The sequence below is a fragment of the Pipistrellus hanaki genome (genome assembly GCF_964339955.1).
Source record: "Pipistrellus hanaki genome assembly, chromosome: 16".
Lineage (NCBI taxonomy): Eukaryota > Metazoa > Chordata > Mammalia > Chiroptera > Vespertilionidae > Pipistrellus > Pipistrellus hanaki.
Genome location: NC_140518.1, coordinates 36,109,413 through 36,132,964, shown reverse-complemented (window position 1 = coordinate 36,132,964; position 23,552 = coordinate 36,109,413). Strand labels below are relative to the sequence as shown.

General features: G+C 43.2%; 1 protein-coding gene and 2 pseudogenes across 3 annotated transcripts in view; all 3 read right to left on the bottom strand.

Annotated features, from left to right (window-relative positions):
* Positions 1 to 23,552, bottom strand: part of LOC311610759 (NACHT, LRR and PYD domains-containing protein 1-like) — a gene marked incomplete at its 5' end in the record, with an annotated part of 58,014 nt that overhangs the window by 4,886 nt on the left and 29,576 nt on the right. Inside the window, 5 exons of the mRNA XM_084862290.1 lie at positions 1,952 to 2,077; positions 2,571 to 2,830; positions 9,667 to 9,890; positions 22,301 to 22,460; positions 23,040 to 23,131. Of these exons, the coding sequence (XP_084718416.1) occupies positions 1,952 to 2,077; positions 2,571 to 2,830; positions 9,667 to 9,890; positions 22,301 to 22,460; positions 23,040 to 23,131 (862 nt within the window). The remainder of the gene's footprint in view (positions 1 to 1,951; positions 2,078 to 2,570; positions 2,831 to 9,666; positions 9,891 to 22,300; positions 22,461 to 23,039; positions 23,132 to 23,552) is intronic.
* LOC311610761 (ras-related protein Rap-1A-like) lies at positions 14,208 to 18,298 on the bottom strand (annotated as a pseudogene). The gene is made up of 2 exons: positions 18,187 to 18,298; positions 14,208 to 15,396 (listed from the first exon to the last, which is right to left on the bottom strand). The product of its transcript is annotated as a ras-related protein Rap-1A-like (transcript).
* Positions 19,637 to 20,959, bottom strand: LOC311610760 (ras-related protein Rap-1A-like; annotated as a pseudogene). The gene is made up of 2 exons: positions 20,926 to 20,959; positions 19,637 to 20,372 (listed from the first exon to the last, which is right to left on the bottom strand). The product of its transcript is annotated as a ras-related protein Rap-1A-like (transcript).

Below are 23,552 nucleotides of genomic sequence, written 5' to 3'. Positions count from 1 at the left end.
GCCTGTCTTCTCACTTTGAATCAATAGAAAATTTATATCCATCCCCTTTGCTTAATCACATTCAAGATGACTCTTGATTCCCAACTGTCTTCCAAAAATGTTCTCTTCCCATTTTCCCTACACTCAGTAAATGGCACCACTACCCATTGAGCACTCACATTCCACATTCAGACAACATCCTTAACTCCTACCTTTCACTTTCATAAGCCAAGTCCCATTGGCTGTACCTGAAACATATACCCTCAATCCATCAATTTATCTTCATCTCAGCTGCTTCTTCTTTATTTAAGGCATCTGCAGCTCTTGCCTGTACCATAGCAACAGTCTTTTGTTTTTACTCTTCTTTTCTTATCACCCATTCTTACCCAGCAGCCAGAGGCATCTCTGTTAAACTAATGCAGGTCTTGCAACAACTTCTGAGGTCTTGTCATTGCACTTCAAACAAAATCCAAACTCCAGATCAGGGCAACATAGTTGATGGGCCCTGGGGAACTTCTGTGTCTTGTGTAACTCCACTTTACTTCTCTCTTTGCTACACTCATTAAGCTCTGCCACACTGTCCTCCTATTTGTCATGTGGAGGGAATAACGGTGCCTGCTCCTCTGTGCTCTGTAACAAATATTCACCTCCCAGGACCCTTCTTGTCACTCAGGTCTCAGGTATATGTGACTACCCAGCAGGTCTTCCCCTGGCCACCCAGTATAAAGTAGTCCAAGTCATCCCTTAAGTGGCATAGTTGTGTTTTCCTCACAGTACTTCATGGTTCTTGGTCCATTTCTTTTATTAATGTAGGTCTCATCCACCAGAATGTCATCTTCCCAAGGGAAGGGGCTTTCTGTCTTGTTCACTGGACTATCACAAATGAAGACAGAACTTGGGTGGCACTGGGTAATGTATGATGGATGACTGAATCATCCCTTGTTAAGATCTGACACAGCAGGGAAATCTAAGGTATTCATTGTTGGATTCATGTTTCTCAACTCAAAAGATACATAACATTTCCTCAATGCTCCTGGAAATGTTTTCCATCTGTCATTGTTACTTAAAGTGGTCCAAGGACTCATCTCAGAATAGAAGAAGAAAGGATTGACTCTACTTCAACAACAGACTACCATTCAGGTGAAACTGATTCACAGCAGCAAAATCTTGGCAATGGTGAACATTTGGATATCATGGGTGAATGTCCAGGGGCTGACATCATTTGCTTTTGGTGAAAAGGGGAGACTGAGAAAGAATGAGAGAGAGCCCCTGATGTCCAGACCTGATGTAATGCTCACAGCTAGACCTCATTGTTATTACAAACTAATCTGATGCTGACATTTCTGCTGTGTTGTCCTCCTGTTGGACATATACAATCTCAAAATCGCCAAACATGTCCCCACTGCAAAATTGACTATTTCAGCAACTATATCTTCACAATTGTGGTGCTTGTCCTTCTTAGAGAGAAAATGTGTAGAAATTCCCAATCATAGAATTGCCCTACCTCCTTAGAATACCAGATCTAGAGAAAAATCTCCATTTTCTTAGATCTTCTCCCAAATTACCCAACTAAGGCCCAAATCCTGAAATAGGTTCTCTCTGAGTCTCTTAATCTGAGGGTGTCCTATGGTTCTCATTGTTGTGGGTTCTCTCACTGCAATGAGTAACAACCACAATGTCTTCAGCTACTAGTGTGCACCTGATTGTTTCACTTGGAGAGTATCGACACACTATAGCCCAACACTTCTCAGTTCCCTTAAGTCAGTCCCCATTTTTGTTCCTATCCTGAATGTAACCCTTTCTCCTACTATTGATTTTTCTCCCAATTTTTGAAGGATTCCTGCTCACTCCAAATCACACTCACTATCTGCCAGTCCCCAATTGGGCCTGTCCCTTGGAAAGCTTTGAGACCTGACCCACGGGTATTCCCAGGCTCTGGCCTTAGGGAGAAGAGAATATCTGGACTGCTCACCTCAGGCAGTATTTCCATTTTCTGTGAACCAGACACAATATATCGGGAGCCTATGTGGAGCGGAGTCCGTGGGGGTGGCTTGTGTATTTGCACAAACTGGAACTTCTTTTTTTCATTATCTATGGCCTAAGGAGCATAAAGAACACTGATCAAGGGAGGAGGGCCTCTGGATCTCCCTCAGAGATTCTACTTTATGGACTCTGATCTGAACAAAGCGAGGTGGGGCTTCACATGTTGATATTGGTGGGAGGGGGGAAGGCAACACCACCCATGAACTCTCCCTTCTTCATCCTCCATAACTGCTACATAGAGATCCCCATCCTTGGCTGGTGTTATGCTCAGAGTGGGAATTGGAGCATTGCTAGAGAATAAATGAGAACGGAGAAGTATGTACACCTCTGGGCATGGAGCCCTTTCATCCTTCTGACTCCTGGAAAGAGATTGCAAAAGGGTGTCCAACAATGAGTAATGGAGCAGTGAGCCCAGATGGGGGAGACTTTTGGGACCTAGGAGAGCAGTCCCTGTCCTATCCTTATGCCCACTTGACCCATCCAGGGAATTTCTGGATGCATGTTATGTCCTTGTTAGCCTACCCAGGCCTGGTCTCCTATTAGAGTACCTTCTCAATGGTGCAGTCACTGGGGATTAGGTAGAGGTGAAAGTTGATTTCCTCAGTATGGAGGCGATGGTAGAGCAGCACATTGGAGATGACAGGGATTTTCAGGAAAGAGTGGATCTTCCTCAGTAGAACTCCTATGGGGGAGAAGCTGGGGTTCTCAAGGACTATGTAATGTGGCTCCACCCTTGTTGGCTTCTCCAGAAGTATCCCATCCTCTTTAAAGTGGGCGACTTGGAAACATGAGATGTCCACATGTTCCTCTGTGAAAAAATGGATTTGAGAGATGAGTACTTAGTGCCCTCACTGAGTCAGGCTTGACTGAGGCAGTGTGCCTGTGTCTGGGGCCTTTTGGGGTTGTGGTCAATAGTTTCTCTCTGGTTGGAGCACCGCTTGAATCTTCTTAAGTCAAACTTATACACAGGCCCAGGTCCTTGAGCTGGGAAAGATAATGACCCCATGGTTACCTGTGTTACTGTGTATTCTGTAACTTTGAGGGCCATTAATGCTGGCAGGTATCTCTCCAGGCAGATAGAAACAAGAAGAATGAGCGATGGAAATGGAGTGACCAAGGTAATGTACGTTTGTTGTGTTTGGTCACCCACCATGTTCAGATTCTTCTTTTTGTGAAGAAACTCCTCCTCCATCATTGTGTGGGTCTTGCCAAAATACCAGCTGGTCCTCCCACTCGGGAAGCTTGTGACACAGGTGTGTGTGACCAAGGCTTGACCAAATGGATGCTCCTAACCAGGGCCTTGATACAGAGGTGATGAAGCACAGATGAAAAGACAGAGATTCTTTTGGCAGCAACAATGGGGTCAAGAAATTAGCAGCCACCATGGCAGGAGGGCCTTACAGTGGCTGTGTCTGCCCTAGAGGTCTCTCTCTATTTTTCCTGTTTGGACCTTGGCTGTGTTCTTGTTTTCCCAACAGTCTTTGGTCACTGCTTTTTTATTTTTTTCCCCTGTAAGACTATTTGCCTAATTGTTTCTTAAGTCTGTGAGCTACTCAATATCTTTTTAAACATATCTTTTCTGCCCAAATTAGCCTTAGTCTGCATGGGCACCAATCAGTATATGTAGATTGACTTAATACCAGGAGGAGCCTTGGAGATGGCTATTAGCTTTACTAATTTATCAAATACTTAAAAATATTTTAAAATATATTTTTATTAATCCTCATCCAAAGATATTTTTCCCCCCATTGATTTTTAGAAAGTGGAGGGAAGGGGAGAGACAGAGAGAAACATCCATGTAGGAGAAACACATCAATTGGTTGCCTCCCACTTGTCTTAACTGGGGCTGGTGATTGAGTTTGCAACTGAGGTACATGCCCCTGACCAGAATCAAACCTGAAACCCTTCAGTCTGAGGGCTGGTGCTCAAACTACTGAGCCAAATGGGTTAGTATATTTGTTGCCATTTTTGCAGGAAAAATAGTATCATGGTGGTGTATACCACCTGACAAAATACAGAAGTATTAACCTCTGATCTCACTAAACAGTGTAACTATTATTTTCGTCTTCCTCTTTTCCATTAGTCTTTCTCTGTAGCAACACCTTTTCATATTTCCACTTTGGTCATGTGACTTTGCCTCCTGGTTTAAATTTTCCTAAGCACCTGTGGGCCCAGGGCTGTTAGGAACATTCTCAGTAGAACGCCTATGGGGGAGAACCTAGGGTTCTTCAGGACTATGTAATGTGGCTCCACACTGGTTGGTTTCTCCATGAGTATCCCATCCTCTTTAATGTGGGCCACTTGGAACCAGGATATGTCCACATGTTGCCCTGAAAAGAATAAATTTGAAAGGTGAGCATTTGGTGCTCTCACTGAGTCATGTATGCCTGATGCAGCGTGGTCCTTAGGCATAGGCTCAGTGGCCTATCTGGGGAACCCAGCAGGGAAGGCACCATCCAGGGTCTGGGTCCTTTTGGAGTTGTGGGCAATAGTTTTTTGAAAGTGGAAGAATTGTGAGAAGCCACTCAAGTCAAACCTTTACTATAGCCTAGCTTCTCCATATTTTTTATCTATGGAATTTGGCTGTGTTCTTGGCTTCTCAGCATTATTTGGTCAGTGTCTTCTTTTCATTTAATGTTTGTGTCTAATTGTTTCTAAAGCTTATGAGCTGCTCAACAATATTCTTATACATCCATTTTCTGCCCAAATCAGCCAGAATTGGTTTCTTTGATTGCAGCCATGTGTGGACATTGTCACCACAATAGAGAGCTTGAGGGATGAAGTCTGGTAGTGGGAGATACACTGGCCTAAGTGTCAGGAGTCCTGGCTCCATCCCTGTGTTGCCTGGCAATTGTTGCCATTCAGGCCATTTCTGGGCAGCACAGGCCCTTGGTATGCATGGGTTCCAATCCGCACATGGCTGACTGATTTAATCCCAGGAGTGGCTGTGGAGACTACAGCTAAAGTTTTCTCATTTATTAATTCCTTTGTGTGTGTATGTGAAAAATAATATCATAGTGGTGAACACCACCTGACAAAATGCAGAAAAATTTACATCTGATCTTACCAACTATTATTATCATCTTTCCCTTTTCTATTAGTCTTTCTCTGCAAGCAACACCTTTTCATTTTGGCCATGTAGCTCTGCCTTTCCCAAGCTGGTTTAAATAACCCCAAGACTCTGTGGACCTTTCTAATGACTGCAGTACTTGATCCCTCCTAGTGGATGTAGCATCCCTAGTTCACTGCTTCTTGTTTTAGTGTTGAGGTTGCTTCTACCTCTTTGCCATGATAGATAGTCCTGCAATGCACATGTTTTTGCAGGGAACTTTTCTGTTTCCCTTGGGCTATTACCTTGAATTGTAAGTCCCAAGGTATAAGAAAGTGTGTGAAAGGATGTGAGCAATTCTATGACTTGCCAGGTTTTGCCAAATTGCTTCTCGAACAGGTGGTGCACTTTGCACTGCCTTGGTGGCACCAATTGGTGACATCAATTGGATGATGTCACCTCTCCCTCCATAGAACTGGAATATCCTCACATGTCAGTGTCAGATGGGGAACTGAAACTCCTGGAGGGAAGTGCTTTTTTGAAGTTCATGAGTCAGCTCCAGCCCTGGGCTTAGATCCCTGCTCTGAGACAGTAATTCACTGCACTTAACCTCTGTGCCACACTAATTTTCACTGAATTTTGGATGGTGCTATGTGTGTATCCAACTTGCCTTTTTGCTAAGGTGACCAGTTGTCCTGGTTTGCCTAGGAATGAGAGGGTTAAGAACTACACGTAGGACCTCACCAATGAGGGTAAAAAGCAGCTAGTGCCAAATTCCTAAATGAGGCCACTATTAGTCACTGGGGTCATTGTTTCCAGGACAACAAGAAGCTTCAGCAGACAACAGGGATTCCGAGGGTCTTGGTTTCCTGTCTGAGCTCAGAACATTGAGCATTGGATGGTTGGTTTCGGCCTGATCCCCTCAGGCCTTGCCAAGGGACCAGTGCAAAAATCTGTGCACTGAGCCTATAGTATTATTATATTTAAAATTGTTTTTCTTGAAATATTAATGTTTGTTGTATGTAAATGGCTAATTGTTTTGTATCTACAAATAGTAGATTTTTTTGATATATTGTGAGAAAAATATATGTAATAAAAAATAATAAAATGTCTATTTTACTTACCTTTTAAACAATTATTTTTCTGATACAATTCTTTTTTTTTTAGTAAATCTTTATTGTTCATATTATTATAAACATTCCTCATTTTTTTTCCCCCTCCATTGCTCCCCTCCACCAGGTTTCCACCCCACCCTCTGCCCTTTCCACACCCCTCATTGTCCTCATCCATAGGTGCACAGTTTTTGTTCAGGCTCTTCCTGCACCCCCCACTCCTCTTTTCCCTGAGAATCATCAGTTCACTCCCCTTCCGTATCTCTGATTCTATTATATTAACCAGTTAATATTGTTCATCAGGTTTTTTAATTCCCTTGGCTTTTAGTTTCACTTGTTGATAGTTACGTATTTGTTGATCATAATTTTTATCTATATCTTCTTCCTCTTCCTAAACAACCCCTTTCAGAAATTCATATAATTCTGGTTTGGCAGTGATGAACTCCTTTAGCTTTTTTTTTTTTTTTTTTTTTTTTTTAGTGAAGCTTTTTATCTGGCCTTCGATTCTGAGTGATAGCTTTGTGGGGTAGAGTATTTTTGGCTGTAGGTTCTTGCTATTCATCACCTTGAATATTTCTTGCCATTCCTGTCTGGCCTGCACGGGTTCTGTTGAGAAATCAGCTGATAATCATATGGGTGCTCCTTTATAGGTAACTACCTGTTTCTCTCTTGCTGCTTTTAATATTCTCTCTTTGTCTTTTGCTCTTGGAATTTTAATTATGATGTGTCTTGGTGTGTTCCTCTTTGGATTCCTTTTGTTTTGGGGTTCTGTGTGCTTCCTGGACTTGTAGGTCTAATTCTTTCACTAGGTGGGGGAAGTTTTTTGTTATTATTTCTTTCAGTACGTTTTCGGTATCTTGCTCTTTCTCTTCTTCTGGGACCCCCATAATTCTGATGTTGGTTTACTTGAAGTTGTCCCAGAGGTTTCTTACATTATCTTCAACTTTTTGGATTCTCTTGTCTTCTTGCTTCTGCGGAGGAGTATCTTCTGGCTCTTTATGTTCCAAATCTTTGACTTAATTCTTGCGATCTTGATTCTTTTTTTAGGACTCTGTATAATATTTTTTATTTCAGAGAATGTATTCTTTATTTCTTGTTTATCCCTTATTATTTCTTGTTGATCCTTTATTATTTCTTATTTATCCCTTATTATTTCTAGTTGATCCCTTTTCATATCCTCATAGGTCTTATTGACCTTTTCTAGGAAATTCTTGAACAACCTTATAAGCTTGGTTTTGAACTCTATATCCAGTTGCTTCTTGTCCTCCATTTCTTTTGTTTGTGATCTGTTTCCTTTTCTTTGCATTTTCACAGCTTCCCTGAATTGGTAGGGTGGCTTTGTGTGCTAAGGTGTCCTATATGGTTCAGTGGGTCAGCCATCCAGTTACCTGAGGTGGACAGTCTTGGTATAGCCCTTTGTGGCTTGTATGTGCAGTCTTGTTGTTAAGCCTTGCTTCTTGTTGGTATCACTGGGAAGCATTGATCTCCAAGCCAATTGGCTTTGAGGATCAGAAGTGTCTCAGCAAGGAGGGTTTCTGTATTCTGCTTGGATGGGGTGGAGTCTCGGGGTGGTACAGCCAAGCTTATTTGAATCCCGAAGATTGGTTGCAGGCGCTCGCACCTCTTTGGTATAGGTGCAGACAAGTTTTAGATTCCTGTCTGCCCCTCCCTAGGAGAGTCCTATTTGTGGCGAACGAGAAAGCTAGCCACTGGAAGGGCTTCTGTGCTCCGCTTGGATGGGGCGAAGTCTCGGGGTGGTGCAGACAAACTTTGGTCAGCCCCTCCCTACGAGGGTCTGGTTTCTGAGTCCCGCAGTAATGGCCACTGGCTTCACACACCTCCGAGAGATCTCTGCCCACTGCCTGACAGTCTGGCCTCTCCCTGTCTGGGGCTGTCTATCAGAGCAATAGGGTGGTTCTGTTTTCCTCCTGCACAAGAAAGCCAGCCGTGCATTAGCTGTCCGCCCTCTCAGGGCTCCACAACCAAGCCAGTAGCGAAGTCTGCCGCCGCCTTGTCGTGCGCACAGTTCTCTGCACCTTCACAGTTCCTGAGGTTCAGTGTGCCTTCTCTCTCCTTCCCAGATGGTAGAGCCTCCCTTCAGCCAGTCGTCTGATGCTTCAGGGCAATGTTTCCTTTGTTTTTCAGTTCTAAATTCAAATTTGTTGTGGTAGGCTGCATTCGGGTGTCTACCCTATGCCTCCATCTTGGTTTCTCCTCTGTTATAATTCTTGATTGGCAATTATTTCCTCATTACTGTGAGGATATCATTCTATTATCTTCTACCTTTCATTGTTACTGTTGAAAATCAGTTATCATCCTAATTGTAGCATCTTTCTGACTAATCTTTCTGGGTGCTGTTAAAAACTGCCCTTAGATGTCTGTATTCTGGCGATGCACTTTAATGGGTTGCTGATTTCTCTCTTTCCCTCTCTCCTGCTTTGGATATTTTTCCTTCCAGAAGGAAATTCTTTCAGCAATTCTAGAAATTTCTTGGTAATTCTTTGAATATAGCATCCTCTCCATTCTCTCTATAATATTCTCCTGGAATTCTGATTAGATGTATGTTAAGCCTTCTAATAGTATCTTCCATGTCACTTATTCTTTTCTTAATTATGCTTTAATATATTCTTTTCTTAATTTGCTTCAGTATAGCTTTGTTTCAAACTTGATTCATCATTTTAATGGTTTATTGCTTCTTGTTCATATTTCAAAAATGATTTCTTTAAGCATAAAAAACATACTTTTTTCTGATAATCTAAATGTCTGACTTCTTTATAGGCCTGATATAACCTGAAGTTTCTGTTGGTTCTCACTTATTATGCCTGTTCCCTGTTTCTAAGGTTTTGCCTGTTAGCTTACATTTTTAGGATTTTATCTATGGGAAGTCTTTGGAGATGGGAGATGTTGGGATAATAACATTATCCTTTATGACTAAGTCTCCTTCTGAGATGCCCTACTTTTGTGGCTTGAGTTCTCATATGGAGTCTGATGACAGCATTTCTTCTCCCTGCCTCTAACAGTAGCAATGGCTTCCCATTTGTTGCTGTTCTCCAGGTACCTCAACCTTTCTCATTTGTTCACTTAGCCTTACTTGCAAATAGACTAGTCTTTGAAAAATCTCTTAAAAAAATCTCAACTGAGTACATCATTGTTTCCTGATGAGACTCTGAGTAATATAATCTATGTGAAGATAACTTAATAAATGATAGCTATTATTGTTATTGAGTAGACCACTTTTTCTTGAGGAGAATCTTCAAGTAATTCAGGCAAAAATGATTATGATGCTTGGGGACAAAATGTTTCAAAAAAGTTATTGCCAGAGCATTGTGGAATGAGAGAAAAAGCTCTCTCCACTTCTTTAAAGCCCACCCCTTAATCAGTATAAGGAAGCCCCAAGTTCTTCCTTCAGGATACTGTTGTCAGAATCCATTTTGAGCCCATTCTCACCACCATTACCTTCCCCTATACTTCCCTCTCACTCACCTTGGAGGGCTATAAAGTGAGGGAGGTACACAACTTCCACAGCTCCTGGTTCAGCCTTGATGTCAAAAAGAGGCCCTGCAACCATCCAGCTGTGCTGTGGGACAGTCTGGTCCAGGAACTGGTCCCAAGCACAGAATTCAATCTCAATGGTCACTGGCCATCTCACCACAAAGTAGAGCCCCATTTTGGAACAGTGGTAGGAACCAGCCACAGGGAAGTGAACTCTGGGGATAGCAGAGAGAGGCAGACATTGAATTAATTATTCCACACAAGCTCACTGACTTTCTACTGGGTGCCCGACACATGCAGTGCACTGTATATCGAGTAGAGTGGCTGCAAGCTCAATTGTCACAGCCAGAGGGATTTGAGTTTGATTATTAGCCCCTTTCCTCCCTACTGTGGATCTCTGAATAAGTAATTGAACTCCCTAATCACAGTTTTCTTATTTTTAAGTAAAAGTAATAACAACATTATCTCTTAGAATTGTGAATAATAAGTGATCTAATATGTGACAAGTATGTGATTGCTTAATACTTGTGAGTAATAAGTGACCTATTATGTGACAAGTATGTGATGGCTTAATACTTGTGTGGGTGTGGTTAGCTATTTCTATAATTATGAGAATAATAATAGTAATAATAATAATAATATTAATATTAATGAAACAGACAAGTGTTATTGTTTTTAAAGGGCCTAATCCTACTTAATAATAGAGTAATATGCAAATTAACCATCACTCCGCTACACCACAAGCCACGCCCACCAGCTAATTAGAGCAAGTATGCAAATAAACCCAACCAAAGGGCTACCAGGAGGGAGGCTTGGGTTTCCCAGGCAACCAAGGAAGCTAAGCTTTCCACACACCCTGGTGGGCCCCAGCCTCCACTCAAGGCTACAAAGTTTCAATTATAGAAGGTAAAGAAATCCAAACCTGGTCACAGAGCAAGCAGGAGGCTTTGCCCCACTCCAGGCTACAACCCCACCCTGATCTGGGACAAACTTCAGGGCAAACCAGCTGGCCCCACCCGGGCACCAGGCCTCTATCCTATCTAATAAAAGAATAATATGCAGATTGACCATCACTCCAACACACAATATGGCTGCCCCCATGTGAACAAAGATCCTGCTCCCATGTGCACACAAGATGACCACCACAAGATGGCTAACAGGGGAGGGCAGTTGGGAAGCACCAGGCCTGCAAGGGAGGGCAGTTGAGAGGGACCAGGCATGCAAGGGAATGCAGTTGGAAGTGATCATCCCTGCAGGGGAGGGCAGTTAGGGGTGACCAGGCCAGCAAAAGAGGGAAGTTGGGGGCAAACAGGCTTGCAGGGGAGCAGTTAGACATCAATCAGGCTGGCATGGGAGTGGTTAGGGGGTGATCAGGCTGTCAGGCAGAAGCAGTTAGGAAGGCAGGCAAGCAAGCAGTTGAAAGCCAGCAGTCCTGGATTGAGAGGAATGTCCGACTGCCCATTCAGGCCCGATCCCTCCCACTGGGATCAGGCCTAAATGGACAGTCGAACATCCCTTGAGGGGTCCCAGATTGGAGAAGGTTCAAGCTGGGCTGAGGGACACCCCTTGCCCCTGTGTACGAAATTTATGTACCAGGTCTCTAGTTTTCAATAATTAGTAACAATCTACATGGTGATATTAATGATAACCACTTGATCTTAAAATAAAACTTACAGAGACTTTCCAAAGGTTCCCTGTTGGTATAGAGCAGTTTTCTAGGATGTCAGGTTTTGTGTGTAAGTTGTGAGTAATATTATCGCCCATCTGAGGTCATGTCTGTGACAATGAATGGGAATATGTAAGAGGTCAGAACTAAAATTATAGACATTTATTACTTAAGACTGGGAACCCTTGGAAGGCCTGGCTCCATATACATCTCATGGCTCCTTGTTACTGGTATGGCACTTTGCACATAGCAGATGCTAATAAAGCAGGAATGTGTAGATGAAAATAGATTTAAATGAGATTTATGATACATAAAAAAAAAAACCCACAAGTAAAATGAATGGACTTGGTTTGGATCCTGATTAGAATAAATTTAATGCAAGGATATATTTTGGACAATTGAGTATATTGAATACAGATGGGGTATTAGATGATATGAAATGACTTATTGTAAATGTTAGATATAACAATGGCATTGTGGTTATGACAATGGTGTTGTGATTATTTTGTATTCTTCAAAATTCATCACAAAACATATAAGGATAAAATCACCTGATATCTTGTATTTAAAATAGTATAACAACAAAAGAAGGGGAAAGTGAATAGTTGAAACAAATTTGGGAAAATGGTTGTTAAAGCTGGGTAATGAGTAAGTGGTAATCCCTTAGAACATTTTTCTTTGTTCTTTGCAACTTTTCACAATAAAACTTCTGTTTTCATAATAAAAGTACTAATACAGCGCCGTTTCTCTGCCTGGTGGCTCAACAATGAGAAGAGCCAAAACTGGTTTGGCTCAGTGGTAGAGCGTTTGTCTGCGGACTGAAGGGTCCCGGGTTCGATTCCGGTCAAGGGCATGTACCTTGGTTGCCGGCACATCCCCAGTAGGGGGTGTGCAGGAGGCGGCTGGTCGATGTTTCTCTCTCATCGACCTTTCTGGCTCTCTATCTCTCTCCCTTCCTCTCTGTAAAAAATCAATAAAATATATTAAACAAACAAACAAACAAACAAACAAACAAACAAAAACAATGAGAAGAGACCCAATGGATTATGAGTGGGGTGTTGAATGTCTGTTGGGATCCAGTATAGGAATGGTGGGGGTGGGGAAGCCAGCCTGGCACACCAGAGTCCTGTCACTCACCGGTATAGACTCCTGTGTTTGTGAACCATCTCTGTAGCCACGGGCCCTGTGGGGCCCCAGAAGGCATCATCCATCCTTAGAGGCTCCACTGGTTGGTTCCACAGAGGTTCATGAGATGACAGACAGTAGGGATTCTGGAATACTTGAGGGGAGCTCTCCTCTGGAACACACAGGGATGTGGTCAGCTTTAGGGCCTCCTGTCTGGCCTCTTCTACCCTTTAAGCTATAACATGGAGGGGTGCTTCTCAAGGCTTACCTAGCTGGACTTTGGACAGTGTGTGACAGTAGGCTCTGTCCATGCTCCTGGGGCTGCCTGCCTGCTATCTGAGGAGGCCCAACCCTGTTGTCCCCTGATGCCACCCTTGCCCACTGTTACAGAAGGCATTTCTATTCCAGAATCCAGCAGAAAGGGAGCTTATGAGAAGAACATGGTTCTGAAGGTGGATGGGCAATGATGAAAAGGGATTCCCAGCCCTCAGAGGCCAGCATGGACCAGAGCCTGAGACATGCCAGAGATGAGCTGGAGAGGAGCAGCCTCAGCCCCTGAGTCTGGGAGGGAGGAAACCAGAGGTCTTATCAGGTTCCACATGTGGAAGACCTTGCATGGAGCGAGGCCTCTCTAGTTGGGAATTTTGCTATGCTTCACCCCAGAGGCAGGAGCATGGAGGGGATGACCTTCCATATTCTCTTCACCCCTGTCCCAATTAACGGTGCTCCCAGCCTGGCCCCTTCAAAGTACCTGGTTCTGATGTCTGCCACTGGGGTGGAGATGTGCCATCACTCATCTGTCCTCCACCTGGGACAATCTCAGAGACCGTTTCACTTGGCTCCCTAGACACAGAATTGGTCATTCTCCCTGAGATCTTGGAGGAAGTTGGGGCTGTCTACAAGACATCCCCACTTAATTTCAACCCATCTGAATTTGAACTCATGGCCTTCATCTGACGTTCTTGCATATATACTGTCTTTGTGAGGGCTTGCATCCAACCCTCCATCCTTGCAGGAACTGGGATGCAGTCCTAACTCTTGACTCCCTCTGAGTTGATTGGCCACCTTGTCACTGGCTCTAGTATAGCTCTCCTTTCTAGTCCCTTCTCTTCACCTCCACAGCCCCCACCTCCAGCCAAGGCCCTGGTATCTGTGGCTGAAACCACTGCATTCTTCCTCTAAAGGTGTCCTCTTCTTCTGTTGTCCCTCTCCAGACCATTTCTATACAGCAGCTGGTCTTCAATTTGATCCTGACTCATCACTTAACTATGGATGCCCTGAAATCTTTTTTTTTTTTTTTTTTTTACTGCTTTTGAGGTAGAAGCAGAAGTCATTAACATGGCCCAAAAGCCTCTTTGCCTCCCAACTTCTGGCCTCCCCTCAGTTCCAATCCCACCTCTGCCACTCTCCCTGCTCACTCACTTCTAATCCAGTGCTGCTGAAAGGCCCTGTCAAAACACAGATTCTGATTCAGCAGGTCTGGAGTGAGGCTTGAGATTTGCATTTTTTAATGAGCTCTGAGGTGATGCTGATGCTGACACTGCTGGTCCATGGTCCACACTTGGAATAGCAGTGTTTCTGGTACCTGGCCTCCTTCCATTCCTCAAAGGAACTGAGATTAGAGCCTCTACCTCTGTCAGGAATCTACCCACTTGAGGCTCAGCCCAGCCCTCCCACCTTTCATAACTCAGCTCAGGTCCTTTGGATGGACTCAAAGAGGCCATCAGAGCATTCACACTGACTCAGGCACGATGATTCATGCTGTGGGTCACCTGGGTCTGTGTCTCTGCTGTAAAAAAAACCCCTTTTTCCAAAGCATTATGCACAAACAATTTTAATTAATATAAAATGATAGGATGGTATTTCATAATTTTAAAATATAAAATGAAGTCAATGACTCCAAATAGTTATCTGCTGTAATGAGTTTGAGGGGAAATTTAATCATCTATATCGTTACATACATAAAGTATAATCGTTCAATGTTTAGTGCCTGATGGGAGGAATCATGATAGAAAGGTCAATATGAAATCATTTGATTATAGTAGCAATATCTAACTTCTGAAATGCATCCAAGCTCTTTTGTATAATCATATTAGAGTCAAGTATATTTATTTTCACATCTGTTATAACTGCTATTGCAAAGGAGAAATATTATTGTCTTTTTTTCTAAGAGCTATACACAGAATAATTCTGTTCTTTCCAGGGAACATGTGCAAACCAATATAAAACCTAAATTTTTCACATAATATATAAAACAGGAGAAGCCGCTTCAGATTTATTTTTTTGAAGTCTGGAATTATGGCATTTTCCAATTAGGCTCCAGTTCTTCATCCCTGTAATCTGAAACAGAGCTGCTGCTCACTGTGGGCCTAAAGCAGCAGACAGGATTTCTGTTTAGGCTTCTTCTTTTTTAATGGTGTCTTTCTATTGATCTGTCTGACCAGGTCATAGAATATCTCATTAATGTTGATCTTTGACTTTGCAGAAGATTCTAAAAGGCACAGTTACACCATTGTCTTGCTAAATTCTGACCCTGTTCTCTGCCAACTACTCGCTCATCTTCCAGGACACATTTATTGCCAACCAAAATCATTGGAATATCTTCTGTGTCCTTAACCCATAAAATCTGTTCCCTCAGGTCCTGGAAGTCATTAAATGTGGAGTGAACTGTGATAGAATATACCAGTGCAAACCCTTGGCCATTCTTTATATGCAAATCCCTCATCGTTGTAAATTGCTCTGTTCCTGCTGTGCCAGGATTTTGAGAATACACTCTTGGCAATGTACTTCAGCTAGCTTTCTGTAGGAATCTTCTACCGCTGGGTCATATTTTTCAACAAAATTTCCCTGAACAAACTGAACTGTCAGAGCAGACTTCCTCACGCCTCTTGAACCAAGCACAACTAGCTTGCACTCACCTAAGGGGTGGTCTGTTTAAATACTGAAAATATCCTCTCGCATTCATTGGGCGTTGGTTCTGGCTCTGCCTGGTGTATACAGCCTTGGGAGCAGCAGCAGTGGTGAAGAATTTAGGAAGCCTCAGTTTTCTTATTTATAAGTAAAAGTAATAATAGAGTTGTGAGTAATAAAGGACCTAATATATGTTGATGGCTTAATATATGACTGCAGATGGTTAACTGTTTCTAGAATGACAATGATGATGAAAATAATAATAGTATTAAGTAACATAAAATAGGAAAGTTATTATTTTTAAAGGTCCTACTTTTCAACAATTAGTGTAATCTAATCTATATGGTGACATTAATGATAGCCACTTGAGCTTACAATAACACTTTCAGAAATATTACAGAGACTTTCCCCAGGTTCCTGGTTGGTATAGAGTGGGCTCCTGGGACGTCAGCTTCTGTGTGTGTCAGTTGGGAGTAATATTATCACCCAGCTGAGATCATGTCTGTGACAGCGAATGGTAATGTTTTATGTAAGAGAGCAGGACTAAGATGATAGACATTGATTACTTATGACTGGAAATGCTTGAGAGGCATGACTCATGGTTGGTTGTTAGTGGTATGGTCCCTTACACACAATGATGTTAACAAGACAGGAATATATAGGTGGGAAGAGATTTGAATGAGATTTGTGAGACATAACAAACCAATTACAACCGGTGGACTTTGTTTGGATCTTGATTAGAACAAACATACTACAAGGATACGTTTTGGACAACTGAGCATGTTGAATGCAGAATGGATATTAGATGATATAAAAGTAACTTATTGTAATTTGCATATTACCCTTTTATTATAAAGGATTTAATTTGCATGATATAAAATGATATAAAAGTAACTTATTGTAGGGTAATATGCAAAATATATATAGATAAGATTATTAGGTAAGATAGTGGCATTGTGTTTATGGATAAAAAGGTTTCTATATTCTTCTATCATAAATGAACCACAAAATATATATAGATAAGATCACCTGGTGTTTTGTATTTTAAATCCTTTATAATAAAAGGGTAATATGCAAATTGACCAAAATTGCAGAATGATCGGTCTCTTATGTGCACAGACCACTGGGGGCAGACGCAAAATGCAGGAGCTGCCCCTGGTGGTAATTACACTCCCTCAGGAGGAGCTCCCTCAGGGGGAGCTCCACTCAGCCACAAGCCGGGCTGATGGCTGCTAGGATAGTGGCAGTGGTAGGAACCTCTCCTGCCTCGTTGGCAGTGCGAAGGATGTCTAACTGAGGCTTAGGCCCACATCTCTCGAGGGTTTCCAGGCTGCCAAAGAGATGTCTGACTAACAGCTTAGACCTGTTCCCCAAGGGGTGGCAGACTGTGAGAGGAAGCAGGCTGGGCTGAGGGATCCCCCTGCCGCCCGCCCCCAAGTGCATGAATTTTCATGCACTGGTCCTCTAGTACTATAATAACTCCCTAGCTGATTTGGTTTGGTGGATAGAGCTTCAGTCTGTGGACTAAAGGGTTTGGGTTTGACTCCAGACAAGGGCAACTGCCCATGTTGCGGGGTTTATTCCCAATAGGGGCATGCAGGAAGAAGTCGCTCAATGATTCTTTCTCATCATTGATGTTTCTATCTCTCTCTCTCTTCCTTCCACTCTGAAATCAATAAAAACCCAAAACAAAACAAGAACTTGATTGAGGCATACATGACATACAATAAAATGAAAGTATTTTAAAAATAAAATAAAATAATAACAAAAGAACGGGAAAGTGAATAGTTGAAACAGATTTAGGAAAATGGTTGTTGAAGCTGATAACGAGTTTGTGGTAGTACTTTGATCTTTTTTGTTGTTGTTTGCAACTTTTCATAATAAAACTTCTGTTTCCATAATAAAAGTACTAATACAGCCCCGCTTCTCTGCCTGGTGGCTCAACAATGAGAAGAGACCCAAGAGATCACGAGTGGGGTGCTGAGTGTCTGTTGGGATCCAGTGTAGGGATGGTGGGGGTGGGGAAGCGAACCTGGCACACCAGATTCCTGTCACTCACCGGTAGAGACTCCTGCGTTTGTCAACCATCTCTGTAGCCACAGGCCCTGTGGGGTTCCAGGAGTTACCCACCATTATATCAGCCATCCTTCGAAGCTCCACTGGTTGGTTCCGTAGAGGTTCATGAAATAACAGACAGTAGGGTTTCTGTAATACTTGAGGGGAGCTCTCCTCTGAACACTCAGGGAAGTGGTCAGTTTTAAAGTCTCCTGTCTGTCCTCTTATACCCCTTAAGCTATAATATGGAGGGGTTTTTCCTCAAGGCTGACCTACCTGGACTTTGGACAGTGTGTGACAGTAGGCTCTGTCCATGCTCCTGGGGCTGCCTACCTGCTATCTGAGGAGGCCCAACCCTGTTGTCCCCTGATGCCACCCTTGCCCACTGTTACAGAAGGCATTTCTATTCCAGAATCCAGCAGAAAGGGAGCATATGAGAAGAACATGGCTCTGAAGGTGGATGGGCAATGATGAAAAGGGATTCCCAGCCCTCAGAGGCCAGTGTGGACCAGAGCCTAAGACATGCCAGAGATGAGCTGGAGAGGAGCAGCCTCAGCCCCTGAGTCTGGGAGGGAGGAAATCAGAGATCTTGCCAGGTTCCAAGTGTGGAAGACCTTGCATGGAGCGATGCCTCTCTAGTTGGGAATTTTGCTATGCTTCACCCCAGAGGCAGGAGCATGGAGGGGATGACCTTCCATATCCTCCTCACCCCTGTCCCAATTAATGATGCTCCCAGCCTGGCCCCTTCAAAGTACCTGGTTCTGATGTCTGCCACTGGGCTGGAGATGATTCCTCACTTGTCTGTCCTCCACATGGGACAATCTCAGAGACCGTTTCACTTGGCTCCCTAGACACAGAATTGGTCATTCTCCCTGAGATCTTGGAGGAAGTTGGGGCTGTCTACAAGACATCCCCACTTAATTTCAACCCATCTGAATTTGAACTCATGGCCTTCATCTGACGTTCTTGCATAGATGCTGTCTTTGTGATGGCCTCCATCCACCCCTCCATCCATGCAGGAACTGGGATGCAGTCCTAACTCCTGGCTCCCTCTGAGTTGATTGGCCACCTTGTCGCTGGCTCTAGTATAGCTCTCCTTTCTAGTCCCTTCTCTTCACCTCCACAGCCCCCACCTGCAGCCAAGGCCTTGGCATCTGTGGCTCAAACCACTGCATTCTTCCTCTAAAGGTGTCCTCTTCTTCTCTGGTCCCTCTCCAGACCATTTCTACACAGCAGCTGGTCTTCAATTTCATCCTGACTCATCACTTAGCTACTGATGCCCTGAATTTTTTTTTTTTTTTTTTTTTTTTTTTTACTGCTTTTGAGATAGAAGTGGAAGTTATTAACATGGCCCAAAGGCCTCTTTGTCTCCCAACTTCCTGCCTCCCCTCAGTTCCAATCCCACCTCTGCCACTCTCCCTGCTCACTCACTTCTAATCCAGTGCTGCTCAAAGGCCCTGTCAAAACACAGATTCTGATTCAGCAGGTCTGGAGTGAGGCTTGAGATTTGCATTTTTTAATGAGCTCTGAGGTGATGCTGATGCTGACACTGCTGGTCCATGGTCCACACTTGGAATAGCAGTGTTTCTGGTACCTGGCCTCCTTCCATTCCTCAAAGGTGCTGAGATTAGAGCCTCTACCTCTGTCAGGAATCTACCCACTTGAGGCTCAGCCAAGCCCTCCCGCCTTTCATAACTCAGCTCAGGTCCTTTGGATGGACTCAAAGAGGCCATCAGAGCATTCACACTGACTCAGGCACGATGATTCATGTTGTGGGTCACCTGGGTCTGTGTCTCTGCTGAAAAAAAAAAAACCCTTTTTCGAAAGCATTATGCACAAACAATTTTAATTAATATATAATGATAGGATGGTATTTCAAAATTTTAAAATATAAAATGAAGTCAATGACTCCAAATAGTTATCTGCTGTAATGAGTTTGAGGGGAAATTTCATCATCTATATCGTTACATACATAAAGTATAATCGTTCAATGTTTAGTGCCTGATGGGAGGAATCATGATAGAAAGGTCAATATGAAATCATTTGATTATAGTAGCAATATCTAACTTCTGAAATGCATCCAAGCTCTTTTGTATAATCATATTAGAGTCAAGTATATTTATTTTCACATCTGTTATAACTGCTATTGCAAAGGAGAAATACTATTGTGTTATTTTCTAAGAGATATACACAGAATAATTCTGTTCTTTCCAGGGAACATGTGCAAACCAATATAAAACCTAAATTTTTCACATAATATATAAAACAGGAGAAGCCGCTTCAGATTTATTTTTTTGAAGTCTGGAATTATGGCATTTTCCAATTAGGCTCCAGTTCTTCATCCCTGTAATCTGAAACAGAGCTGCTGCTCACTGTGGGCCTAAAGCAGCAGACAGGATTTCTGTTTAGGCTTCTTCTTTTTTAATGGTGTCTTTCTATTGATCTGTCTGACCAGGTCATAGAATATCTCATTAATGTTGATCTTTGACTTTGCAGAAGATTCTAAAAGGCACAGTTACACCATTGTCTTGCTAAATTCTGACCCTGTTCTCTGCCAACTACTCGCTCATCTTCCAGGACACATTTATTGCCAACCAAAATCATTGGAATATCTTCTGTGTCCTTAACCCATAAAATCTGTTCCCTCAGGTCCTGGAAGTCATTAAATGTGGAGTGAACTGTGATAGAATATACCAGTGCAAACCCTTGGCCATTCTTTATATGCAAATCCCTCATCGTTGTAAATTGCTCTGTTCCTGCTGTGCCAGGATTTTGAGAATACACTCTTGGCAATGTACTTCAGCTAGCTTTCTGTAGGAATCTTCTACCGCTGGGTCATATTTTTCAACAAAATTTCCCTGAACAAACTGAACTGTCAGAGCAGACTTCCTCACGCCTCTTGAACCAAGGACAACTAGCTTGTACTCACCTAAGGGGTGGTCTGTTTAAATACTGAAAATCTCCTCTTCCCTTCTTTGGGCCTTGGTTCTGGCTCCAATTCTGGCTCTGCCTGGTGTATGCAGCCTTGGGAGCAGCAGCAGTGGTGAAGAATTCAGGAAGCCTCAGTTTTCTTATTTATAAGTAAAAGTAATAATAGAATTGTGAGTAATAAAGGACCTAATATATGTTGATGGCTTAATATATGACTGCAGATGGTTAACTGTTTCTAGAATGACAATGATAATGAAAATAATAATAGTATTAAGAAACATAAAATAGGAAAGTTATTATTTTTAAAGGTACGACTTTTCAACAATTAGTGTAATCTATATGGTGATATTAATGATAGCCATTTGAGCTTACAATAACACTTTCAGAAATATTACAGAGACTTTCCCCAGGTTCCTGGTTGGTATAGAGTGGGCTCCTTGGATGTCAGCTTCTGTGTGTGTCAGTTGGGAGTAATATTATCACCCAGCTGAGATCATGTCTGTGACAGCGAATGGTAATGTTTTATGTAAGAGAGCAGGACTAAGATGATAGACATTGATTACTTACGACTGGAAATGCTTGAGAGGCATGACTCATGGTTGGTTGTTAGTGGTATGGTCCCTTACACACAATGATGTTAACAAGACAGGAACATATAGGTGGGAAGAGATTTGAATGAGATTTGTGAGACATAAGAAACCAATTACAACCGGTGGACTTTGTTTGGATCCTGATTAGAACAAACATACTACAAGGACAAGTTTTGGACAACTGAGCATATTGAATGTAGAATGGATATTAGATGATATAAAAGTACCTTATTGTAAACATTGTTAGATAAGATAGTGGCATTGTGGTTATGGATAAAAAGATATCTTTATTCTTCTAAATGAACCAGAAAATATATATAGATAAGATCACCTGGTGTTTTGTATTTAAAATCCTTTATAATAAATGGGTAATATGCAAATTGACCCTAATTGCAGAATGATCGGTCACTATTATGTGCACTGACCACTGGGGGCAGACGCTAAATGCAGGAGCTGCCCCTGGTGGTCACTACACTCCCACAGGGGGAGCTCCACTCAGCCACAAGCCGGGCTGATGGCTGCTAGGATAGTGGCAGTGGTAGGAACCTCTCCTGCCTCGTTGGCAGTGCGAAGGATGTCTAACTGAGGCTTAGGCCCACATCTCTCGAGGGTTTCCAGGCTGCCAAAGAGATGTCTGACTAACAGCTTAGACCTGTTCCCCAAGGGGTGGCAGACTGTGAGAGGGAGCAGGCTGGGCTGAGGGATCCCCCTGCCGCCCGCCCCCGAGTGCATGAATTTTCATGCACTGGTCCTCTAGTACTATAATAACTCCCTAGCTGATTTGGCTTGATGGATAGAGCTTCAGTCTGTGGACTAAAGGGTTTGGGTTTGACTCCAGACAAGGGCAACTGCCCATGTTGCGGGGTTTATTCCCAATAGGGGGCATGCAGGAAGTAGTCGCTCAATGATTCTTTCTCATCATTGATGTTTCTATCTCTCTCTCTCTTCCTTCCTCTCTGAAATCAATAAAAACCCAAAACAAAACAAGAACTTGATTGAGGCATACATGACATACAATAAAATGAAAGTATTTTAAAAATAAAATAAAATAATAACAAAAGAAGGGGAAAGTGAATAGTTGAAACAGATTTAGGAAAATGGTTGTTGAGGCTGATAATGAGTTTGTGGTAGTACTTTGGTCTTTTTTGTTGTTGTTTGCAACTTTTCATAATAAAACTTCTGTTCCATAATAAAAGTACTAATACAGCCCCGTTTCTCTGCCTGGTGGCTCAACAATGAGAAGGGACCCAATAGATCATGAGTGGGGTGCTGAGTGTCTGTTGGGATCCAGTGTAGGGATGGTGGGGGTGGGGAAGCCAGCCTGGCACACCAGAGTCCTGTCACTCACCGGTATAGACTCCTGAATTTGTCAACCATCTCTGTAGCCACAGACCCTGTGGGGCCCCAGAAGTCATCATCCAGCCTTAGAAGCTCCACTGGTTGGTTTCGCAGAGGTTCATGAGATATCAGAAAACAGGGTGTCGGTAATTCTTCAGGGGAGCTCTCCTCTGGAACACACAGGGAAGTGGTCAGATTTAGGGCCTCCTGTCTGGCCTCTTCTACCCTTTAAGCTATAACATGGAGGGGTCCTTCTCAAGGCTTACCTAGCTGGATTTTGGACAGTGTGTGTTAGTAGGCTCTGTCCATGCTCCTGGGGCTGCCTGCCTGCTATCTGAGGAGGCCCAACCCTGTTGTCCCCTGATGCCACCCTTGCCCACTGTTACAGAAGGCATTTCTATTCCAGAATCCAGCAGAAAGGGAGCTTATGAGAAGAACATGGTTCTGAAGGTGGATGGGCAATGATGAAAAGGGATTCCCAGCCCTCAGAGGCCAGCATGGACCAGAGCCTGAGACATGCCAGAGATGAGCTGGAGAGGAGCAGCCTCAGCCCCTGAGTCTGGGAGGGAGGAAACCAGAGGTCTTATCAGGTTCCACATGTGGAAGACCTTGCATGGAGCGAGGCCTCTCTAGTTGGGAATTTTGCTATGCTTCACCCCAGAGGCAGGAGCATGGAGGGGATGACCTTCCATATCCTCCTCACCCCTGTCCCAATTAATGGTGCTCCCAGCCTGGCGCCTTCAAAGTACCTGGTTCTGATGTCTGCCACTGGGGTGGAGATGTGCCATCACTCGTCTGTCCTCCACCTGGGACAATCTCAGTGACCGTTTCACTTGGCTTCCTAGACACAGAATTGGTCATTCTCCCTGAGATCTTGGAGGAAGTTGGGGCTGTCTACAAGACATCCCCACTTAATTTCAACCCATCTGAATTTGAACTCATGGCCTTCATCTGACATTCTTGCATAGATACTGTCTTTGTGAGGGCTTGCATCCAACCCTCCATCCTTGCAGGAACTGGGATGCAGTCCTAACTCTTGGCTCCCTCTGAGTTGATTGGCCACCTTGTCACTGGCTCTAGTATAGCTCTCCTTTCTAGTCCCTTCTCTTTACCTCCACAGCCCCCACCTCCAGCAAAGGCCCTGGTATCTGTGGCTGAAACCACTGCATTCTTCCTCTAAAGGTGTCCTCTTCTTCTGTTGTCCCTCTCCAGACCATTTCTACACAGCAGCTGGTCTTAAATTTGATCCTGACTCATCACTT